The sequence below is a fragment of the Centruroides vittatus genome, unplaced genomic scaffold (assembly GCF_030686945.1).
Source record: "Centruroides vittatus isolate TY-2023 unplaced genomic scaffold, ASM3068694v2 contig_680, whole genome shotgun sequence".
NCBI classification, from domain to species: domain Eukaryota; kingdom Metazoa; phylum Arthropoda; class Arachnida; order Scorpiones; family Buthidae; genus Centruroides; species Centruroides vittatus.
The window spans coordinates 1,719,777-1,739,035 of record NW_027122427.1 but is presented as its reverse complement, the minus strand read 5'-3'; the positions used below and the strand labels follow the sequence as shown (position 1 = coordinate 1,739,035).

Below are 19,259 nucleotides of genomic sequence, written 5' to 3'. Positions count from 1 at the left end.
AAAAGTCAAAAAAGTACCTCAAGAAATATCTTTTATTTCGGGCATAAAAGTTTAGAAAACGAATTAAAGACACGCGTAAACACGATATCTAAGAAGAAACTATAAGAATTTTATTTTTTCTAAGCGAGTATTTTCTACATAAACATATCGTTGAGTCGGCGGCATCTTTACGATTTTCTCTTACCAAATCCGATGATTTTTTTCTTTCCTTTTTCTTCTTTTTTGATGGGGAATTTGCAGTTTTTCTAATATTAACTGTCATTTTGCGAATCGAAACGAGACAAAACTGATTAAAAAAAGGCATCAATTTCTAAAAAAGAAGAAGAAGAAGAAGAAGAAGGTGGTCGGGTTGTCTTTTCTCCGCTGCTCTTTTCAAATCCTCGGAATCCCGAATTTTCTTATTTTTTTTTTCTTCTTTTCTTTTTTTTTCCTTGTTCTCCATCCCCTCTTCTTTCTTTTGTATATTGGTCTTCATCTCGGTCGTATCTTTGGCAATCACAAGAAGGGAAATACATTCTTGAATCATTGATAAGCCTTTGGTACCGTCTGTCTGAAAGTTTCATGCCGTTTTCTGTCTTTTCCAAAAGAAAAAAATAAAAAAAATAAAAAAAAGAAGGGAGAGGAAAACACAGACCAATGTTATTTCAGCAAAGCGGAAAATCGACTCGGAAAATTGGAAAGCGAGATATCTCGCAACATTCGCAGATTACTAAAATTAGATACAAGAAAGACAAATTCTTCTCTAGAAATATTTGCCGACGAGTTCTGGGGTCTTCGGGAGGAGGCCTACAAGAGGAGGAATTTAGAGGCGAAAATAAACTTAAATTAAAAATTTTATATTTAAAGAAAGTGAATTTTGTTTCTTTTCTAGTAAAGAAAAACAAAAACTTTCTTTTTTCTTTTAAAGCTGGAAACTTTCTCGTGTAAATGGTATAAAAAGCCGACTTCCATCCATCGTATGAAACTGCTACTCGACAAGAACAGCGATCTAAATCATTTCAATGACGAAAGGGGCAATACTCCACCTGGGGGCCAGCATGGAACCCCTAAATTCTAGTCTCCGCCATTTTGTTTGATGCGTGTGACTGCAGCCGCCATCCATCACAAAAAAAAGGGGGAAACGAGCGCGATTTAAGGGGGTGGATTCAGATGGGATCGCCTCCTTCCTCTTACCGAAGAGAGTAATGATGCTAGACCTTCCCGGGGGCGTTGGATGGGACGATTTTCACCAATGCTGTTCTTAGAAATGAAATACGTCCGCGCCCATTAAGCGGGGCCATTTCAAAATTCGAAAATACTGCATTTCCTACACGACTGTAGAAAACACGACAGAAATCTATCACGGCTTCGGATACGGCAGAGTATTTTCTTTTTATTTCTTTAGTTTTTACTCGAAAATATTACTGGCGAGAAAAAAAACGAGGGCAAAATTAGCAATTGGGAGCAATTGCATATGAAATAGGAAGTAACGGGGAGGAACGTGGTGACGTAATTAAAAAGCTATAGGACGATAAATGTTCCTTTTAAACCGTAAAATTTAATGTCTTGATTACTTCCAATCATTATTTAATATAATTCAAAGTTTTGACAAATTATAATAAAGAAAACTTAATTAAATCAAAAATTATAATAATGTTTACTTTAAAGTATTTAAATTTTTAAATTTTACTCAATCGAAACGAAAATTTCACATTTTATAGATTTTTTAATCTTTACTCACCAGAGGGCTCATAACCAAATTCAATTCGAAATTTAAAAATTTGATCATGAGCCCTCTAGTGAATAAAAATGTCAAGTTGCTGGAGAGTATCGATAAAAATTCGAAACTTCTAGAAAAAAGTACACACACACACACAAAAAATCTATTAATTATCTCAATCTAGAAAATCTGTTTAAAGAATATTCAAATATTGATGTGGTAACCTTTTCACTTTATTAATAGGGTGATACTGGGAAGAGTCGGGTTGGGTTTACTGCGGGAAAGAAGAAACGACACTAAATTCGCCCGGGGCACTTTGACCTTATTTTTGAAGTTACGCCACATCTAACAAAAGGTCGAGCCTCCCTCGGATCGTCACAATCTCCAATATCTTCCTATTCACTTCATTACATAATTAGTTTCAAAATTCTGCCGGCATCTCTATTAAAAAAAAAAAAAAAAATACAAGAAAAGTCGATCGCGATCGCCGTAAACGTCACACCATTTTACCCGGTAACATTTTACAAATTTCCAACCCCTCCACACGAAAAATATCGACGTATTTTTCCAGCGACTTTACGTTTTCAATCCATTTAAAAATAAATAAATAAATAGGTAATAAATAAATAAAAAAATGGTTGGCAATTTCAGTCGATCAAAACCCGTCAGAAAGTTTTCATCCAAAAATTGAAAATCGTAACCATCCAAACGAGAGAAACAGTTTCCATCAAAAACGCGGCCGATTTTTCCAATATTACAGCATATGAATGAGTTTGTAGTATTACACAGGATAGAGGGGGAGATGACCGTTTTTTCGGTAACTCAGAATGGAGATTCGAATTTGACAACAAAAGATTGGACGAGCTGACAGAACAAGAAGGGGGAAATCCCCCGACAGATGGTAGACGGGTGCCAGGAGGGGGTGTCGGACAGTTGAAAATGTGTCCGCCCACTCCAATCTGCCTCCGGAGGACCCCCTAGGGTGAGGGAGGAGTTGTGTCTATTGTTCGTCAGCTCGACATGATGTAGGTTTGCCACCCTGAGTCCCATCTGTGGCCGTACAACAGGTTCGAGTCTCGACATTACCATGTGGCATTATTGTTGAAATCATTAGACCGGACTGCTACCGGAATACTATATTCAACACTTCCCTCGAGATTCGGGTTTTTACTCCCTCTATTAATTTTTCCAATGTCATCTACTACTCGTTGTTCGATTTTTCTATAGAATATTTCATTTCATCCACGTTTGTGACGTGTTAAAACAACGATATATCTAATTTATCGCTCTGTTTTCATCTCGGATTACTTTTTTAAAGGTCAAATACACTGTTTGTAGTACACTGAGTGTGAATTAATGTCTGGAAAATGTGATTTAAGGGTTAGATAAATGTAAAACAAAGATTATGTTCGGTAGCAGGATGAGAAGCGACGTGAACGCGCGCTGGCGCGTATGTATTAACTATTTTAACGATACTCCGAGAACAGATTGGAATGAAATTTAAGCATTTTTAAAACTTTATGACATTACCAGGATAGATTAAAAAATACGCTCATATTGTGTAGATGATTATTATAAAGAAAAAAACGAATGATTTTATATATTTATTTAAGCGCGTCGCGTGGCTCCACTTCGCATCTCAAGCGCGATTATAACCGCAAAGTGTTAATTTTCATTATTACTTTTGTCAATAACATTAAAATTACCATTTAAAATCATCCCACATTTTATACAAAAAATAAATTGCCAAGATTGTTAATTTTGTGAAGTACGTTAGATAGTTTGCCAGTGGCGCAAAGCGACGCGACGCGACGCGCAAGAAAGTGTTTATCGTTCTAAAACAATAAAATAAACTAATCAAATGTACATATGCTTCAAAATTAATAATTTATATTTAAAAATGAGATAATAAACCTATTATTAGTTAAATATCTGTAGTTATTTGTGCTCAATTCTATTATACTTTGTTAAAAAGAGGAGAGGGAGCTGAGAAGGCAATTTTTATTAAGAAAAACTGACATAAAGACAGTTAAACGGGTTCCGGATAATCCATAAGTTACAAGAGTCGAATAGACAAACAGTTATTAATATTTACCGTGTAGATTTCGAATACAAATTTCGGGGTGGAACTATTAAACTGACAAAGAACGATGCGAAGTCAGATAAATAATCTGTTCAGAGAAACCGCATACTGACGAATAATTTACCGAATTTATGTATATAAAATGATGCAAATTGCCTCAATATAGAGAGTATATTTCATAAATCACGGATAAAAGAGCAAAACCCTTGGAAGCGAGGATCCATGAATCACGGAAGGGACAATGATGAATGATCTGCATACCTATTACGACGTCCAACTTGTCAATTGAATGAGAGAGGTGACAAGTAGATTAGGCGTGACAACAACACAACAACACAAGCCCACGGGGATATCTGGGCCAAAACGGGAGCAGATGGCAAAGGGGACCGCCGCCCATCTGTCTGCTTTCCCCCCTGCGACTGACATCTTTACGAGAGTTCGTTCTGCCCTCTGGCGACTCTTTCCTGAATTACGACGCCATTCTTCAAAGCGATTCGGATGTCTGCCGACCCCCCTTTCACCTGCATTCGTCTCCCTTTTATCTCAAGCCTTTCTATCCAATTCTTTCCATACCGGTGAATGCAAGCGGTTATTAAAAGTTAACCTGTAATTTCTTTCTTGTTATTTTATTCTGTTATATTCTGCTTTCCGATACATTTTCTTACAAATACTGGCTATTTTCGAACGTGAAAAGGATTAGATGCAGTCTTCGCTGAAAATATCGTTTCACCCCTCGATGGTGCTTCCCTCTGGCAACATATTTTGGAAGCTCCTCATTTTCTTTTCAGTAACTCTTAGTTTTCTTTTTCTTTCTTTCTTTTCTCAACGGCTTTAATGCAACGTTTTTGTAACATAAATCGGATAAACTTATTTTAACGAAAATTTACAGCTAGATTTTCAAATTTAGAACTGAAAACTCCCGTTTAAATTAACTAAAAAATTAGTTAATTCGGTTTCCGAAGCTATATAAACGCTACCTCTGCATATTAGTTGAATTGAAAGATTATCGAAAGAGGAGAAGAGGAGGAAGAAGAAGAAGAAAAATAATTGTAAGACGAGATAATTATCTAATATATTAAAACGCACTCACCAATATGAGATGAATGCTGGAAAATCGTAGAAAATTCAAAAGAAAAAGCAACTAATGAAGCCATTATTCAAAATGTTTGATGATCTCTCCATCGACACGTCCATTGCAAATGGAAAAATGATCTGCACAATTCCCATTTTTTTCCCTCATAATTGTCATAAATTGTTAATCATCTTATCGAGATCCAGCGAAAGTAATAAAACATAAGAAAATTTCTAGTTAAATAGGGAATATTTAGAAAGAGAGAGAGAAAGAGAAAAAAGAACACCCTCTTATAAATGAGTAGCAGAGGAGCAGCAGCAGCGGTCGAAGTGACTACAAACTGGTTAAGTGGAAGCTACAGACAGTATCAGGATTCATCGTTAATTTTTGGGACACGTACGATCAACACCGGTCCTAATAAAGAAGAGATAAAGAAAAAAAAGTTGCAAATTCCAAATTTTCATCAAAAAGATGCGGGGATAAAGAAGAAAATGCCGGAGGACTTTTCGATGTTTTTTTGGCAGAGGGGAGACATTAAGGGGAAGGAAAACAGAAGCCCGAGAACAAAGAAATTGACTAAACATCAATTTTGAGTCGACTCCCCACAGGAGTCTCTATTCGTTGTTCACATGTCCATTGCGCCCCCCTTACCGTCGGCGAGGGGACCGTTCCGCGCTTTTGGCCCCGGGAAAAGTACATTATGAATGTTTGACGAGTTTCGTTATAAAATTTCAAAACTATCTTCCGGGCTGTTCTGTTTTGCAACTCCATCTCTTCGGGCATTCAATAAACCAAGAGAAAAAACGGTAACGCCGACTTTTATAGCCAGACGGTTAATTACCGAATTTTCGCTATACCGCGATCCCCGAAGCGCCCGTTTCGAGGTAAATATTTGTTTCGCCGGCTGTTTTTGTTTATCGAAGACATGTTCTTGTTTGTCGTTCGAATTTTTCCTGGCTTTAAAGAATTTTTAAATAAAAATTTTGACCCCAATCGGTACAACTTTCGTTAAAAAAAAATTAAATAAATATAAACAAAAATTTAAAAAATGTCCAGAGGGCGGATACTCGTTAGAGCGCCCCCTGAAAAGTTTAAGTGTAGAGAAAGAAATAATAATAATAAAATATATATATTTAAATAAAAATAATAATATCTAAAAAATAGTAGAGGGCGGTCAGTCGTTAGAAACGGAAGAGACGAACGAATGGTAATTACCCGGGTCGCCGTCCGCCAAAAACATTAAGTTGTGCAGCACAATCCCGCATACCCCGAAAGACCATTACAAAAAGCCGTAACATAAACAAGCGACGGCTTCGAATAGAAGAGTCAGAGCGGAAGCTTAAACCTCCCCACGAAAAACTGCGCCAATGCCGTCGCCTCCATTGTTCTGGAGTTGCAACCGCGTTCCTAGGTACAAAGATGGTCTAAAACGCGAGTGTTCGATGGAGCGTGCGGTGACATCGCGCGCATTCTTTGCGTAGCTTCCAAGTTGGACGAAACCAAATTTCACGGCAGAAAGTCTCCGAGGTATGCGAAAGCATTTCCGGAAGCGCATGGACCGACAGTTATGCAAATGAAAGTCGTACGCCGCTTTCGAGCGATTAGGCGCTTTTTGTCTGACTGCAAACTCGTCCGCCGTCGGCAGTCGATACGAGAACTCTCAAAAACTATAAAACGACGATAAAGGAAACGTTAAGAGGACAAATTAGGCAGAAAATCCGTTTTGAAGACTCTATCGCTACGAAAAAGTTGTTACTCTCCGCGCCGGTTGAGGTTCGACTTCGTCCTTTTTTCCTTTTATTTTTGGCCAGTTTAGTGGACCCTTTCGGCCACCGCGTTAAATTAAACAATGTTTTTGTCGTGCTTACTCGATCGGGTCGAACACGGTCGAATGTTTCGAACGACGCTCTAACGACTCCACGGATGATCGGGAATATAGGAACATCGCATACTATGCACGAAACACGTCGACGTTTGATGCTTTTTTTTAAAAGCAAAGTAATACTTTTGACTCGTCTTCCAGGATCAGATCTTAAATGACAGCAACCCCCTTTCTCTCCGAGCCTATCTTGACCTCACCGTCTTTTCACTTTAGGACTTCTCCATCCTTCAGATAAGCTCCATACTGGAGAAACAGCAGAAAGTGAGGCGTAAAACTTGAGAAATGTGCAAGACTTTGCGATAATAACCATCCAGGATAATAAGGGTTATGTCGGGTAATGCTCGTGTTCGGGAGACAGACGAATCTTCCAATCTTCTGTCTTAGAATGAAAATTTACAAGACAGGAAACAGAATAATCGAGTGGCGAGTTGTAACTTCCTACCCGGTCATTGAATGTAATAGGTGTACGAGTTGGTCCACATTCTATTCGGAACGCAAACTAAACATCCCTAATCAGCTAGTGAGCTCTAGACAAACAGTATAGTGAGAGAATAGACCCCGGGGACCCGGCGACGCGGCGGGGTCGACTGCCTCCCCGAGCGCCGCTTGTCACTTGGCTCTCATTGTGTCCCGGTGCTCGGCACCTGCTTTCTCCAACGGGGAGCTTCTGCCGACGACAGTCCGGCTACCGTCCGCCGCGGGGGGCTTTCTCGCCACACAACTGTCGCTGGCAGAAGCGACGCGCACGTTGCACCCCCGACAATTCAACCGCCGCCAATCTACGTATCTTAAGCGCAAGCGCGATGTAGAGATACGAAAGTACGGAACCGTGAAAACCAAAACTTCTCTTCATTTCCCAACTGAAATTTGTAGATTAAAACCGGGCGTTTGCACGGTTTTAACCAAATTTCTAAAGACGAGGGATGAAAATTTCCGGGTGGATCAAAATGGAATAAACGTTTTGTATTAACTAGAAGGAGAGGGTCGATAACTTCACGAGCGTTAGTTCCGGTGCATACAGAGGTAAAAGTTTTATTCTTCGTTCGAGACAAACTTTTCTCTCCTCGACAATAAAAGCATTGGGTTTTCCACCGAGCATCGGCCAAGTAATTACGTTTCGGTGCCAAACGCACTAAACGGAAACTCCAAACCAGAACGTGGTACGACATCCACTCAACAAAACCATCATTTCCTGTGCTATCTATTGTTTGCTGCAGGCAGTCGTCCAATCATACGCTGTCAGCAACAGCCGACGCGATGTCTGACGCTGCAGCCCGCACCGCGCAGGGGCCTGATGTCGTTTTTTTCCCTTCATCTCTCGTTTCTAGAACGAGAGTAGTAGAACGGGATCCCCACCGCGCGAATTTAAAAGGCTGAATTGCACATTTTTTCTTTCTTTCTTTCTCCCAATGCCCTTTCGAATGCGTAGCAGAGGTAATGCATCCGTTAAAAAAAAAGAAAGAAAGAAAATGAGGGCGCGACGAGAGGGGGAACCACTATTAATTCCCACCTTCTCCCGTCTACAAATGGGAAGATAATGAAAATGCGGCGGGTCCGCAATCTCGTCCGACGCCGGTTGCTCGCTCCAGATCACACACTGATTTCCCTGGAGCCCCGAACGAATCCCCTTCCACCCACGGTCCCTTCCGGCTTGCGGAACGGAAATACCGACGCTACCGGGTTCGAGAGCTCCCCTCCGCTCCTATTACGTCTACAATAGAATGGAAGAAGACTCGTCTACCTCCTCCCAATATATTCCATTGTGCATCTGTGTGTAGTACGCGTGGCTTACGTTAGGGGCGTCCCAGTCGATTCCGGGCGCGGAAAGACTTTTGTTGTGCAAATTCCGACCGTGTGTGGAAGACGACGTGAATAGGCGAATGTGATGAGATCCGTGGTCGCTAAAATTCGGTACTGCCTACTAAAACCGGGCAATTTTACACCCCGGGAAACAATAGCAGACGGTCCACCACTCGTTCCTCCTTTCTTAATCACATATTAATGGAATTCTAGTTTTAAAGGGCACGGGTAAATCCAGGTTTTTCGGCCCGCCGGCTAAACATGGCCAACCTTCATAAAACATGAAGCGGAAGGGCATTTGCCATGCTAACGCGACGTCGGAGCCGCAGTTTCTTTTACTCTAATACTCACGTTAAAACAGGGATTATTTAAAGTAGATTATTTTTAAGTCTTTAGTCCACTTACGCATCAATATTTAATCCGACCCTGCTTGTCCGGACTCTTCCTCTTCCCCCGAGAATGTCGGATGAGAGTTGGATGCATCGATAGATGTCACCAACCTCGTAAAAAATTCAATTTTTAGCTCCGAATTTCTTAGGGTAATCCCGAATCTGTTTTCCAAGTCAACCCCATCAGAATTTAAGATGCATTGTGTCTACCATTCTCCTAATTTTTGCAACCGCTTTTCATTGGCTTTAATGCGTAACTCACCTTTTATCTCTACTTTCTATCATAAATATGACAAATATATTTATATATTTTTTCCAATAAAATTTTATAATGCAATAAAATAACTTTGCCCTGACCACTAGAGGGACAGCTGTAAATTATACCTTTGGCTTTAAATATATTTATGCAAATTTTTCTGTTTGACTGCTGATAAACGTTACACAATATCTCTTAACTGATTTTATATTATTTATATTGATTTTCTGTAATCGAATAATTTAAATTTTTTTAAAACTATTAATTTAAAATTAATAAACGTCCATTTTCAATAGTAACCCTCTAGTGATTAGAATTTTTAATTTGCCGATAGCCCTCTGGTGGTTAAATCATATTTGTATTCATAACTAATTATTCTATTTTTTTTAAATGGAAACAATTTTAAGTGCTAAAACACATGACATTCCTGTTTGCAAATTGTACGTAAATTATAACCCGATAATAAATGAATGAATCTACAATTCTTAGCTTTCATTTTTGCAAAATTGGAAATTGTAAACGCGCTACTTTCAGATATTTTGTCAAAAGAAAAGTTTAGAGGAAAGAAACGTTAGAAAGTCGCTCGTTATCCATTAAACTCTATTAAAATAATTAAGAATTTTTAGTGGAGACGATGAAACAAACTTATGCTCGATTTAGTTGCAGTTGTCCGGTGCAGAAAAGACTCGCGAGCGTTAGGTAGGAAATTAATTCGCCAGCCGATAAGAACTCGTTCATTCAGGTGTGTATCACTTAATAAGAATTTCTTTCGCACCTGTTCATTAATTACTTCTAATTAATGATATTGTAGAAACCACGCAAAGAGAAAAAGTTAATTTCGGCCGACATTTCTTCTTTATGAGTACTTTTTTTTTAAATATTATTATTATTATCCAAACAAACTTTACTAGAGTCGATGCGGCTGACTTTTTGTTTACTTCTCGCATTAATTATTTGTGTTTGTCATATTTTTATTATTATCCGCGTAGCCATTAAAAATATTGTTATCCGATAATGGCCCGAAATCTCGATTTTCTATCGCTCTGAATAATAAATTTATAAGAATTTTAGCAATATCCACGCTTGTGCATATTTGAGCATGATGGCGCCATCTGTCGAAATTAAAAGAAATCGTTTTAAATAACCCGAAAAAAATTATTTAAATAACTTAAAAAAAAATCTCATAGATTAGAAATTGTCTAGAATTTATTATTTAACAAAAAGGATTAAAATTAAATTTTTAATTAAAGCGATTTTTGTTAATTATGTATAGTAATTTTGTAATGCTACGTCATGTTTATGCCATTTTCTTTTTTATTCAGGGGAGTTTTGGCGCTTGAACGTAGACGTAACTGTCCGTTGTAACAAATTCTCAGTCATTATCGCTGGTAAAGATATGATGTATGCAGACGTTAACTCGTCATCACTTAACATGGCTACCCATGTATGGATGATCTAATAAAATTTTACATATTGGTTATTAAACGCTCGTAATGTTCTATTAAATCAAGTATACGTTATTTGTATTATAAAATAATAAACTCATTTAAACTAAGTTAAAAATATATTAAAATTGTTCAGAAAAAAAATGTAATTAACTGAAACGAATTTTATTTTGACGTTGCCGAAATATCACCAGAGTTTATTTTAATAGAAAATTTCGCAGGTTAAACTCCCAAAAACGATTGAAATTTTCTATTCCGACCATATTATTTGTGGTGTCACTCACGGAAAAGCAGTCGTTGGGAAAATTTTAAAAAATGATGTGATTTTTGCAAAAATTCTTGAACCCGTTCCTCGAGATCTCTTGTGTTCGATCACTAAAATGAAAACGCGTAAAACTTGCCCATTGTAAAATAAATATATCTTATTAGCATGCGTATGGAAGATCTATGGGTGAAAGAAGCGCCATTCTCCGAAGCGGCAGCTATGTTAACAACTCTAACGCTCTACATATGGGACTTAATTTGGGCTCCAAGCTCAGGTTGCGGCGGTTAAGCGAATATGCAAACTAAAATGCTAAACTTAAAAAAAAAACTATAATTTTAAAAGCGTCAGACAAGAGGCCTGAAAATTAAGTCGTGCCTAAGGCCCTAAAAGAAGTTCTAAAATTATATATTCATTACTCATATTGTGAACTGCAATTTTCGGGCAGAAAATATGCGCAATATAATACAAAATTGCATCTATTCTTTTTTCTTACTTTTTGAGAATGTAAGAAGCATGAAACTTTATATTGACTTATTTAAATATTAAGGAAATAATTCACACTGTTTATTTACATATTTCAAACAATTTTTCGACAAAAACTATTTCAGTGCTCAATATCCATAGCATGCCCCAATATGGTGTCCGATGAGTATATTGAACTCTTTAAAATACATAAACATTAAAAATTTCGATTATATTCGCTTCATTATTCACCATAAACAGTTTCATTTCTAATGTAATTCTAATTATTAAATGTTTAATTAGTAAAATTATAGCCTAATGAATCCCCATTATCATTTAATCATTAATATACAATTCAGGTTTTGTTTACTGTATAACTATTAAAAATACTTTCATCAATTACTTTTTATATCAGTATTTTGTAAATTTTTAGTAACGGTTTTCAACTTTAATGCGATAACATTTCTTGAAAAACTTAATTAAAATAGCCTACTGTAAACAGTCGCCATTTTGTTTGCGTACATACATTCCAAAAGCCGTTATGTTGAGCTTCATTTCCCAATGCTTTTGTATGTTTTGGAAGTACATGTTTATTACATCAATACGACGTCATTCGTTCAGTTTCATAAGGGACACTTTAGACAAATTACGTCTTATTGACAAAAATGTACAGTATATTGTATTAACAATCGAAAAGACGTAGAGTTGGTTTTAAATGTTACATAAGCTGAACTAAGTATTAAATATTTTAAGTGTTACGAATGAATTTTGTTTATTCATTTGTGTAAATAACCAGAATGTTCGCTTGTAACATGTCTGCAATGGAAGTAGAATTCATCCTTTTAAAAGAATGGGTACCTCTGTGGTACCGCTTGTCATCTTAAATAATTTCAATAGATTCAATATCCTTCAAACTATTTTCATTTCAAAAAATAACCGAGGCAGTTAAGTAAGTTAGTCTACACTCCTAGAAAACAGTAATTTTTCGGAGGGTGGTTCAGCAGTCAGCCGCTCGTTATAAGTCTGGCCAAATCTACAATGGATTGAGGGAAAAAAACGCTCACTTGGCGCCTGTAGGGCGGTGTCAAAACCAGATATATTCATATTACAAACTATCTGTCGGATTACTTATTGGGCTATATTAAGGCTAATAACTAATTTAGATACAAATCAATTTGGCTAGAGGAATGCGGTTAAGTCGCCATCTGCTGATAAATTTAATAATTAGAATTAATTTTAAATTTGTTATTAGCCCTAGTGTAGCCCAATAGATAATCCGGCATATTGTTTGGCAATGGAAAAAGAGATGTGAAAGACATTTCTAATAAAATAAATTCTTAAAACACTTAACAATTCCAGGAATATCGTTTCCGCTGAAATTTAGTTATTCTTCAAAAAATTATTCGTCTTTTAAAGAGACGAATAATTTTTTGAAATGTTTTTTGCATCAATCGCGATTATTTTTTATAATTTGTGTGTAACACCGAACAGAGTAACATATTATACAGGCACGACGTTAGCTTCTAAATCTATTCGCCACAAAGTTTCGCCGGAAAGCCACTAGAGGCGCTGCTAGATGTACAGTACTTCTATGCTTGAGTATATAAATATTGGATGTTTTATATTAATACTTAAAGTAAAATAAAAAATTTATGAACGATTAATTGTGTTGTGCTGAATTAAGCTTCCAAAATCACCCGAATAATTCAATTTCATAAAAAAAGCATTTAAAACACACACACATACATAGTATATACGAACTGATGTAGTACTGTACTACAGTAAAACCTGTGTAAACCGGATTCGCTGGGTACAGCCTATTTTTTCCGGTTTGGCAGATTTCCCTTTTATTCGGGTTTCATTTTGGACAGGTTTTACTGTACGTTTTACTCAGAAAGAAGCCATTCTGAAAAATGGAAATAAGTTATAAGCATTTTAAACTTCAGTGACATACACAGAAAATAAGTTTAGGAGTAGCTCATACTACAACACTAAGTGTGTATTATATTTATATACTATTAAAAGTAATTTTTAAAAACAATTAATCGCGACTTAATAAAAAAATAAAAGCACGCTGGCATAAAATCTACCCCTTCTCATATACTGAATTCCTCCAATTAGAAGTGCATCCCGTTATTGTAGAGCGCCAAATTATTTGACGACGTCGTATCCCAAAATATACAATCTGAGAAGTTAGAAACTAAAATTATGTATGATATTAATAACGATAAAATCAGCAAGTCTGGTCACACTCGATATAACACGTGACCCCTCTATCTTTCCACCTCTTCGATCTTTAATACCACCAAAAATTTAATAGCATCAGTGCCTCTAATACACAAACTTTCCTGCAAAATTTCAGAAATGATTGACAAATGGCACAGGAGTTATTAAGCTTCAAATTGGGTGAACAAAATTGTGCCCCCCACACATACATACATACAGAAATTACCCCCAATTTTTTTTTTTTTTTTTTTTTTTTTTTTGCATTTCTCGACGTTTCAAGGTGTCCTAAGTCCAAAAATGTAAAAATCTGGGAAAGGTCATTTTTTGCCGGATGGCCATACTCTCGTGAAAGTAATATAACAGTGGAGAAAATAAAAGTGCAATATTTCTAGAGATAAGTTATATATTTTCTCTCTTTAATATTAAAGTTAACTTTGAATGACTTTTAATAATCGAATTGTAAAATTTCAACTCTAACGAGTATGTTCTTTACCAGTGATAAAAGGAAATGTGTTCACCCTTAAGATAAGGAGAATGTGTTATAATGATATTAATTTCATTATTTTCTTTTGTCCTGAATATTATTCAAGGTTTTGTGACAAGTTTGCTGTTTATTGTACACTTGTAATAGAGCTGGAAGTTGTGAGAGCTCTCTCCTATGATTCTTGTCTTTTGTTAAAGAGAAGCCCAATTGGTTTGCTCTAACCTGAGTGAAAAGATTGACAAATCAAGAGAACATTAACAACAATTAGGCTAATTTTTTCTCTGATCTTTGTTTTTCATTCACAATGTGTTCAGCACTTTTTCAAGAAATTACACAAGATAAACGTTTTTGTAACCTTCACGTGATTAGGCTCACGAAAAATATTTTTAACTTAATTTATTCCAGACAACTCCTTGAAGATTGGGTCAACCGCAATGTGAAAAATAGAAGTTTCTATATATCATATTATGTATGTCTTGTCATATATAACAAATCTAATCTAACCTGACCTACTATTAGATGTTAAACTGTTAAAATACTCTAAGGATAACATTCACTTCTTTATCTCATAATTCATACATTCTTAAATATTTTTTAATCTTTATATAAATTTTTCTCTCAAACCTAGATAAGTTCATTCATGCGAGTGCTTGTGTTTTCTTATTATTGTAGTTTCAGGAGTCTTATTAATATATTTGAAAAATGTAAAATCAAATAATTTTAACAAACAACTTAATATCACTATTCATTTACCTGAGTATCTATAATTTTTCTCGTGTGGAAGAAATTATATTCAAGGGTTACTATTCTGAAACAGTATTCTTTACTATGTCCCTCCTCTACATACATACTTGACTGAATTATGATTAATTTTCTTCCTTCAAGTCTTGGCACTGGAAAAAGTCAAAATTCTAAAACATATTTCTTAAGAGGTAATAATAATGAAAACTTACATTTATGAACTTGGTCTTATGTATTTATATGTAAATAAACTTCTGAGTTAACTGTAATTTAAAATAATTATAATGAATATTAATCAATACGAAATTAAAATTAGTACTTAAATATATTCTACTAATCTGGAAGAATATATTAAAGTACAGTACTCTGCTAATCTGGCACAGAATGTGTTTTTCAGTTTGCCAAATTACAGCTTTGCATACCGCTTTCGGTATTGTATCTGTGATCGGATTTTTTATCGGAATTGTTGTTGGCAACTTTTAAAAACACTCAACATACAGCACCAGTGTTTTAAAAACCAGAATTGGGTTGAATGTAAAAGAAAACAACACAATAAAGTGACATAACCAGAAAATTTAGCAAACAAACGTTTTAAATGGTTCAAAGACAACTGTATCAATGAATATTGTAATTTTTCATACTAATACTTAGATAAATAGCATAAATATTGCTCTCAAGTATATTCTGGTCCATTATCCAGCATTCTAATGTTGAATTATAAATCAAAGTATAATATAGATAATCCATGTCGTTTTGTGCTTCATTTTTATTCCAAATTGTAGAAATTAATATATTTTGAATCATTTTATTCAAAAATTTAAATATATATATATATATATATAATATATATATATATTCAAATTAAGTAAACTGATGATTTTTGCTTGAAGTTATTATTGAATATAATTATGTTTCATAAACTGTAATCTTGGATGGAATAAACTTTATGGTCTTTAACTGAGTGAATGTACATACAATAAAATATAAATCAAAGTATATTTATGTTAAAAATGATAATTTGTAAAGATAATATAAAGTAATGTTTATTATCTTTACAAATTTTTATATCTTTAAATAATTAATACAGCATTTTAGTGAAGATAGAATATCAATATTTCAAATTATTTCACAAATCTAAACTCTTATTATTTTTTCTTTTTTTTTTTTACATTTAGATGTCAAAAATAATGTGTATGAAATATTTATTTTGTGGCTAAAAATAATGAAAACTAATAACGACACAAGTAATATTCATAATTCCCAAAACAAACAAAAATCTAATAAAATATTACAAGTTTATCTGTACACGACTCATCACAAACACAAGTTAAAACAGCAGATGTGATGATTTCATGGTGAATGACTTCTCTTTTGAATCAGTTTGGCTGAAGTAAACGACGAAAGTCGTCATTGGTCAGTTTTTTACTTTCACTGTCTGTCCCATTTGATTCTCCATTTTGTTTGCTTGTTTTCGACACTTGTTGACTTTGTTGTAGTGCTCTTGGTATCAGGGTCAGTTGAGTTCTTCCACGACCACGTCTGAATAAAATAAAATTTATAAAAATTAATATTACTAATCGGAGTATTAGCATATAATAATTAGAACTCAGTTTATTTTGTTAATAAAAATTAATTATAATACTTGAAATAATTCATATCAGTTATTGTTATTGTTTAATATATTGTAAGATGTATTTAATGTAGACAAAATAATTTTGTAAATGAAATTAAAGAAACTTTTCATTAAATGTGTTTTTAGTAAAGTTTTTGGATCATAACTGGGGTCAATCATTGGAATATAACTAGAAGAGAAGTGAGAATACTTACGGTCCTAATACACTTCCACCACCACCACCACCGAGGACATTTGATAACTGACTGCTTGTTTTATTTCCAGCATTCTTCTTCTCAGAAAATTTTCTTGGTTTGCGTTCTGGAGGATTACTTATAGCAACAGAGATAACATTAGTACCTATTTCAGTTCCATTTGTTTTTTCTAATGCTGTACTTGCTGAGTTCTAAATATTAATAATAATTAATAAATTATTACTTTTGAAATATAAAATTTTTATTTTAACAGATTCAAAATATCTATTAAATCTTTTAATATTAATAAAATCAACATGATCAACAACAAATCAACATTTTGATAAAAATACAGAGCTTCTTCAGGAACAAATAATTAAATTTTATGCAATAATCCAAAAACTTAAATTCTAGATAATACTTAGAAATAAAAAGTTAAGATAATTCTCAAAAATCACAAAATAACTAAGTCTAAATCATAATTAAAATCATCAAATTACAAAACTAGTAGCTAATTTAGATTATCTGTAACTTTTGAGCAATACTTAAAAAATCATGATTCAACAATGGCAACATTAAAAACTTCAATAGTATCTCTTTAAACCAATTGATGCTTTAATAATATTAATTGCAAAATTTGAATTTAAACATTGATACAAATTAAACATTTCTTGATTTTATCACAAATTGTTTGATTAAATAAGCTATGAACTGGTGACCTGAGATGAGCTGCAGACGTTAACTTCATATAATCTTTGATCCTTTGCATACTGACAATTTCATCCATGCAATTATGCATCAAAACACCGCAGTCAAGATTCATATATCTAAGTTGAAAGCTTAACATTATACCTTTGCTTTAACAACAGTGCCTTTGGAATTTTGTATAACTTAATTTAAAAAGATTAATATATTACAGAACTTTAGATTATTATAATATTATTAACTATGGTTGAACTTTATAAATTAATAATCTTTTTAACTTTAAATTATAAATTTATAGTTAAAAATATATGATTCTCTCAGCTATCCTAGAGAAATCTGAGATGATAATAATTAATACTACTACATTTCTTTTATATTTGCAATATTTTTATGGCATAAAATTTGAAAATATAACTTAAACACCATACCTCATCTGCAAATTCTACATATGCTAAACCCTTTGAATGACCATTCCTGTACGTGACCAAACGGACATCCTTTAACTCACCATACTAAAAATATATAAAATTTAGAATACGTTCACGTTTAAGAGGTTTCAATAAATTATTATATATCAACTTACAGTACTAAACATTTTTTCTAATTCTTCTACTGTCATACTAGGTGGAAGACCTCTCACAAAAAGTTTACTTTTTTCTAAACCTGTCTGGAACTAAAAATGTAAAAAATTATTTACTAATTTAAATGATTCATTTAAATCAATATAATAAAATTTTTATTTATTTATAGTAAATCTAAAATTGAAAAATATTATAAAATCAAGTATTCTTGATTTTTTTTTGTATTAATTTTATAATTTACTTCACTTAAAAAAAAAATAGTAATAATAAAGTATTCATCTAGTCAAACTGTATAAATATTATACACACAATATATAAAAATTTTTTATTTTTCATGTTTTTTAAATTACAAATTTCGCAAGAAAAATGTGTATAATGCTGAGTATAATAAAATTTTCATCAATAACCAGCTAGCTGAGAAAGTCTGAAATTTTCACATTAGCTTTTTTTCATCTTTTATACATAAAATTAACTCATTTTATTAATTTTATACATATAATAAAATAAAAAAAGATATTTTATACAAATTTTGATATAATAAATTGCATAAACGATAAATTTTATGAAATTTTTAACTTGTTTTTATAATTACATTGCTACAAATTACGACATTTCACTCATATAATTTATTCGTAATTTCTTTTGATTACGTAAACAGATACATATGGTTTTATAATAATGTTTTTCTTAAAACAGGCATTTTTGTGTGCAGAAGTTTCAAATTACATAAACAAAAATAAGAGATCACAAAATTATTAACATTTATATTAGAATATATAGAAACAAAAATGCAATTATATTTATTTTATCTTCATGCTTTATTTTAACCTTTACTGCACTTGGTCCAATATTTAATATTTCATCATTACATTCATTAGGTTTAAAACAAACATCACATTTACTTTTATAATACTAACAGTATTAAATGTATGTATAAAAGCAGATTAATAAAAAATTGAAATATATATATATAGAAGATAATATATAAGTAAAGAAATTCTTTCTTTACTTATATATTAATTATTTAAGTTAAATGTTCAGCATAAAAGCAATCAAATTTAAACAAATGATTTTACATATTTAATAATTTACCTTGAATGTATTTCTAATTGGATTATTTTTTTTATCTTCACATCGAGATATAAATACTGGTCTTCCTTCTATTCGTAATCTATCGTTTTTCAAAGCTTCAGCAGTAGATTCCTAATATTAAACGTTTTATCATTAAAAAATATTGTTTACCCAAATTAAAAGTATAATCTCTAATTGGATTAAAGATTATGTCCAAAGTAGCTTTTAGGAAAATTTTACTTGTAAAGAAAGACTCATTAAAATTTAAAACAAGCAGTTTAGTCACATTAAA

At 33.4% G+C, this 19,259-nt stretch overlaps 1 protein-coding gene across 1 annotated transcript in view; it reads right to left on the bottom strand.

Annotated features, from left to right (window-relative positions):
* Positions 1 to 15,918: 15,918 nt before the first annotated feature.
* The window catches only part of LOC136980153 (squamous cell carcinoma antigen recognized by T-cells 3-like), a 69,352-nt gene continuing 66,011 nt past the window's right edge, over positions 15,919 to 19,259 (bottom strand). Inside the window, 5 exon segments of the mRNA XM_067276201.1 lie at positions 15,919 to 16,343; positions 16,632 to 16,822; positions 17,744 to 17,827; positions 17,899 to 17,988; positions 18,989 to 19,099. Of these exon segments, the coding sequence (XP_067132302.1) occupies positions 16,181 to 16,343; positions 16,632 to 16,822; positions 17,744 to 17,827; positions 17,899 to 17,988; positions 18,989 to 19,099 (639 nt within the window). The 3' untranslated portion in view covers positions 15,919 to 16,180.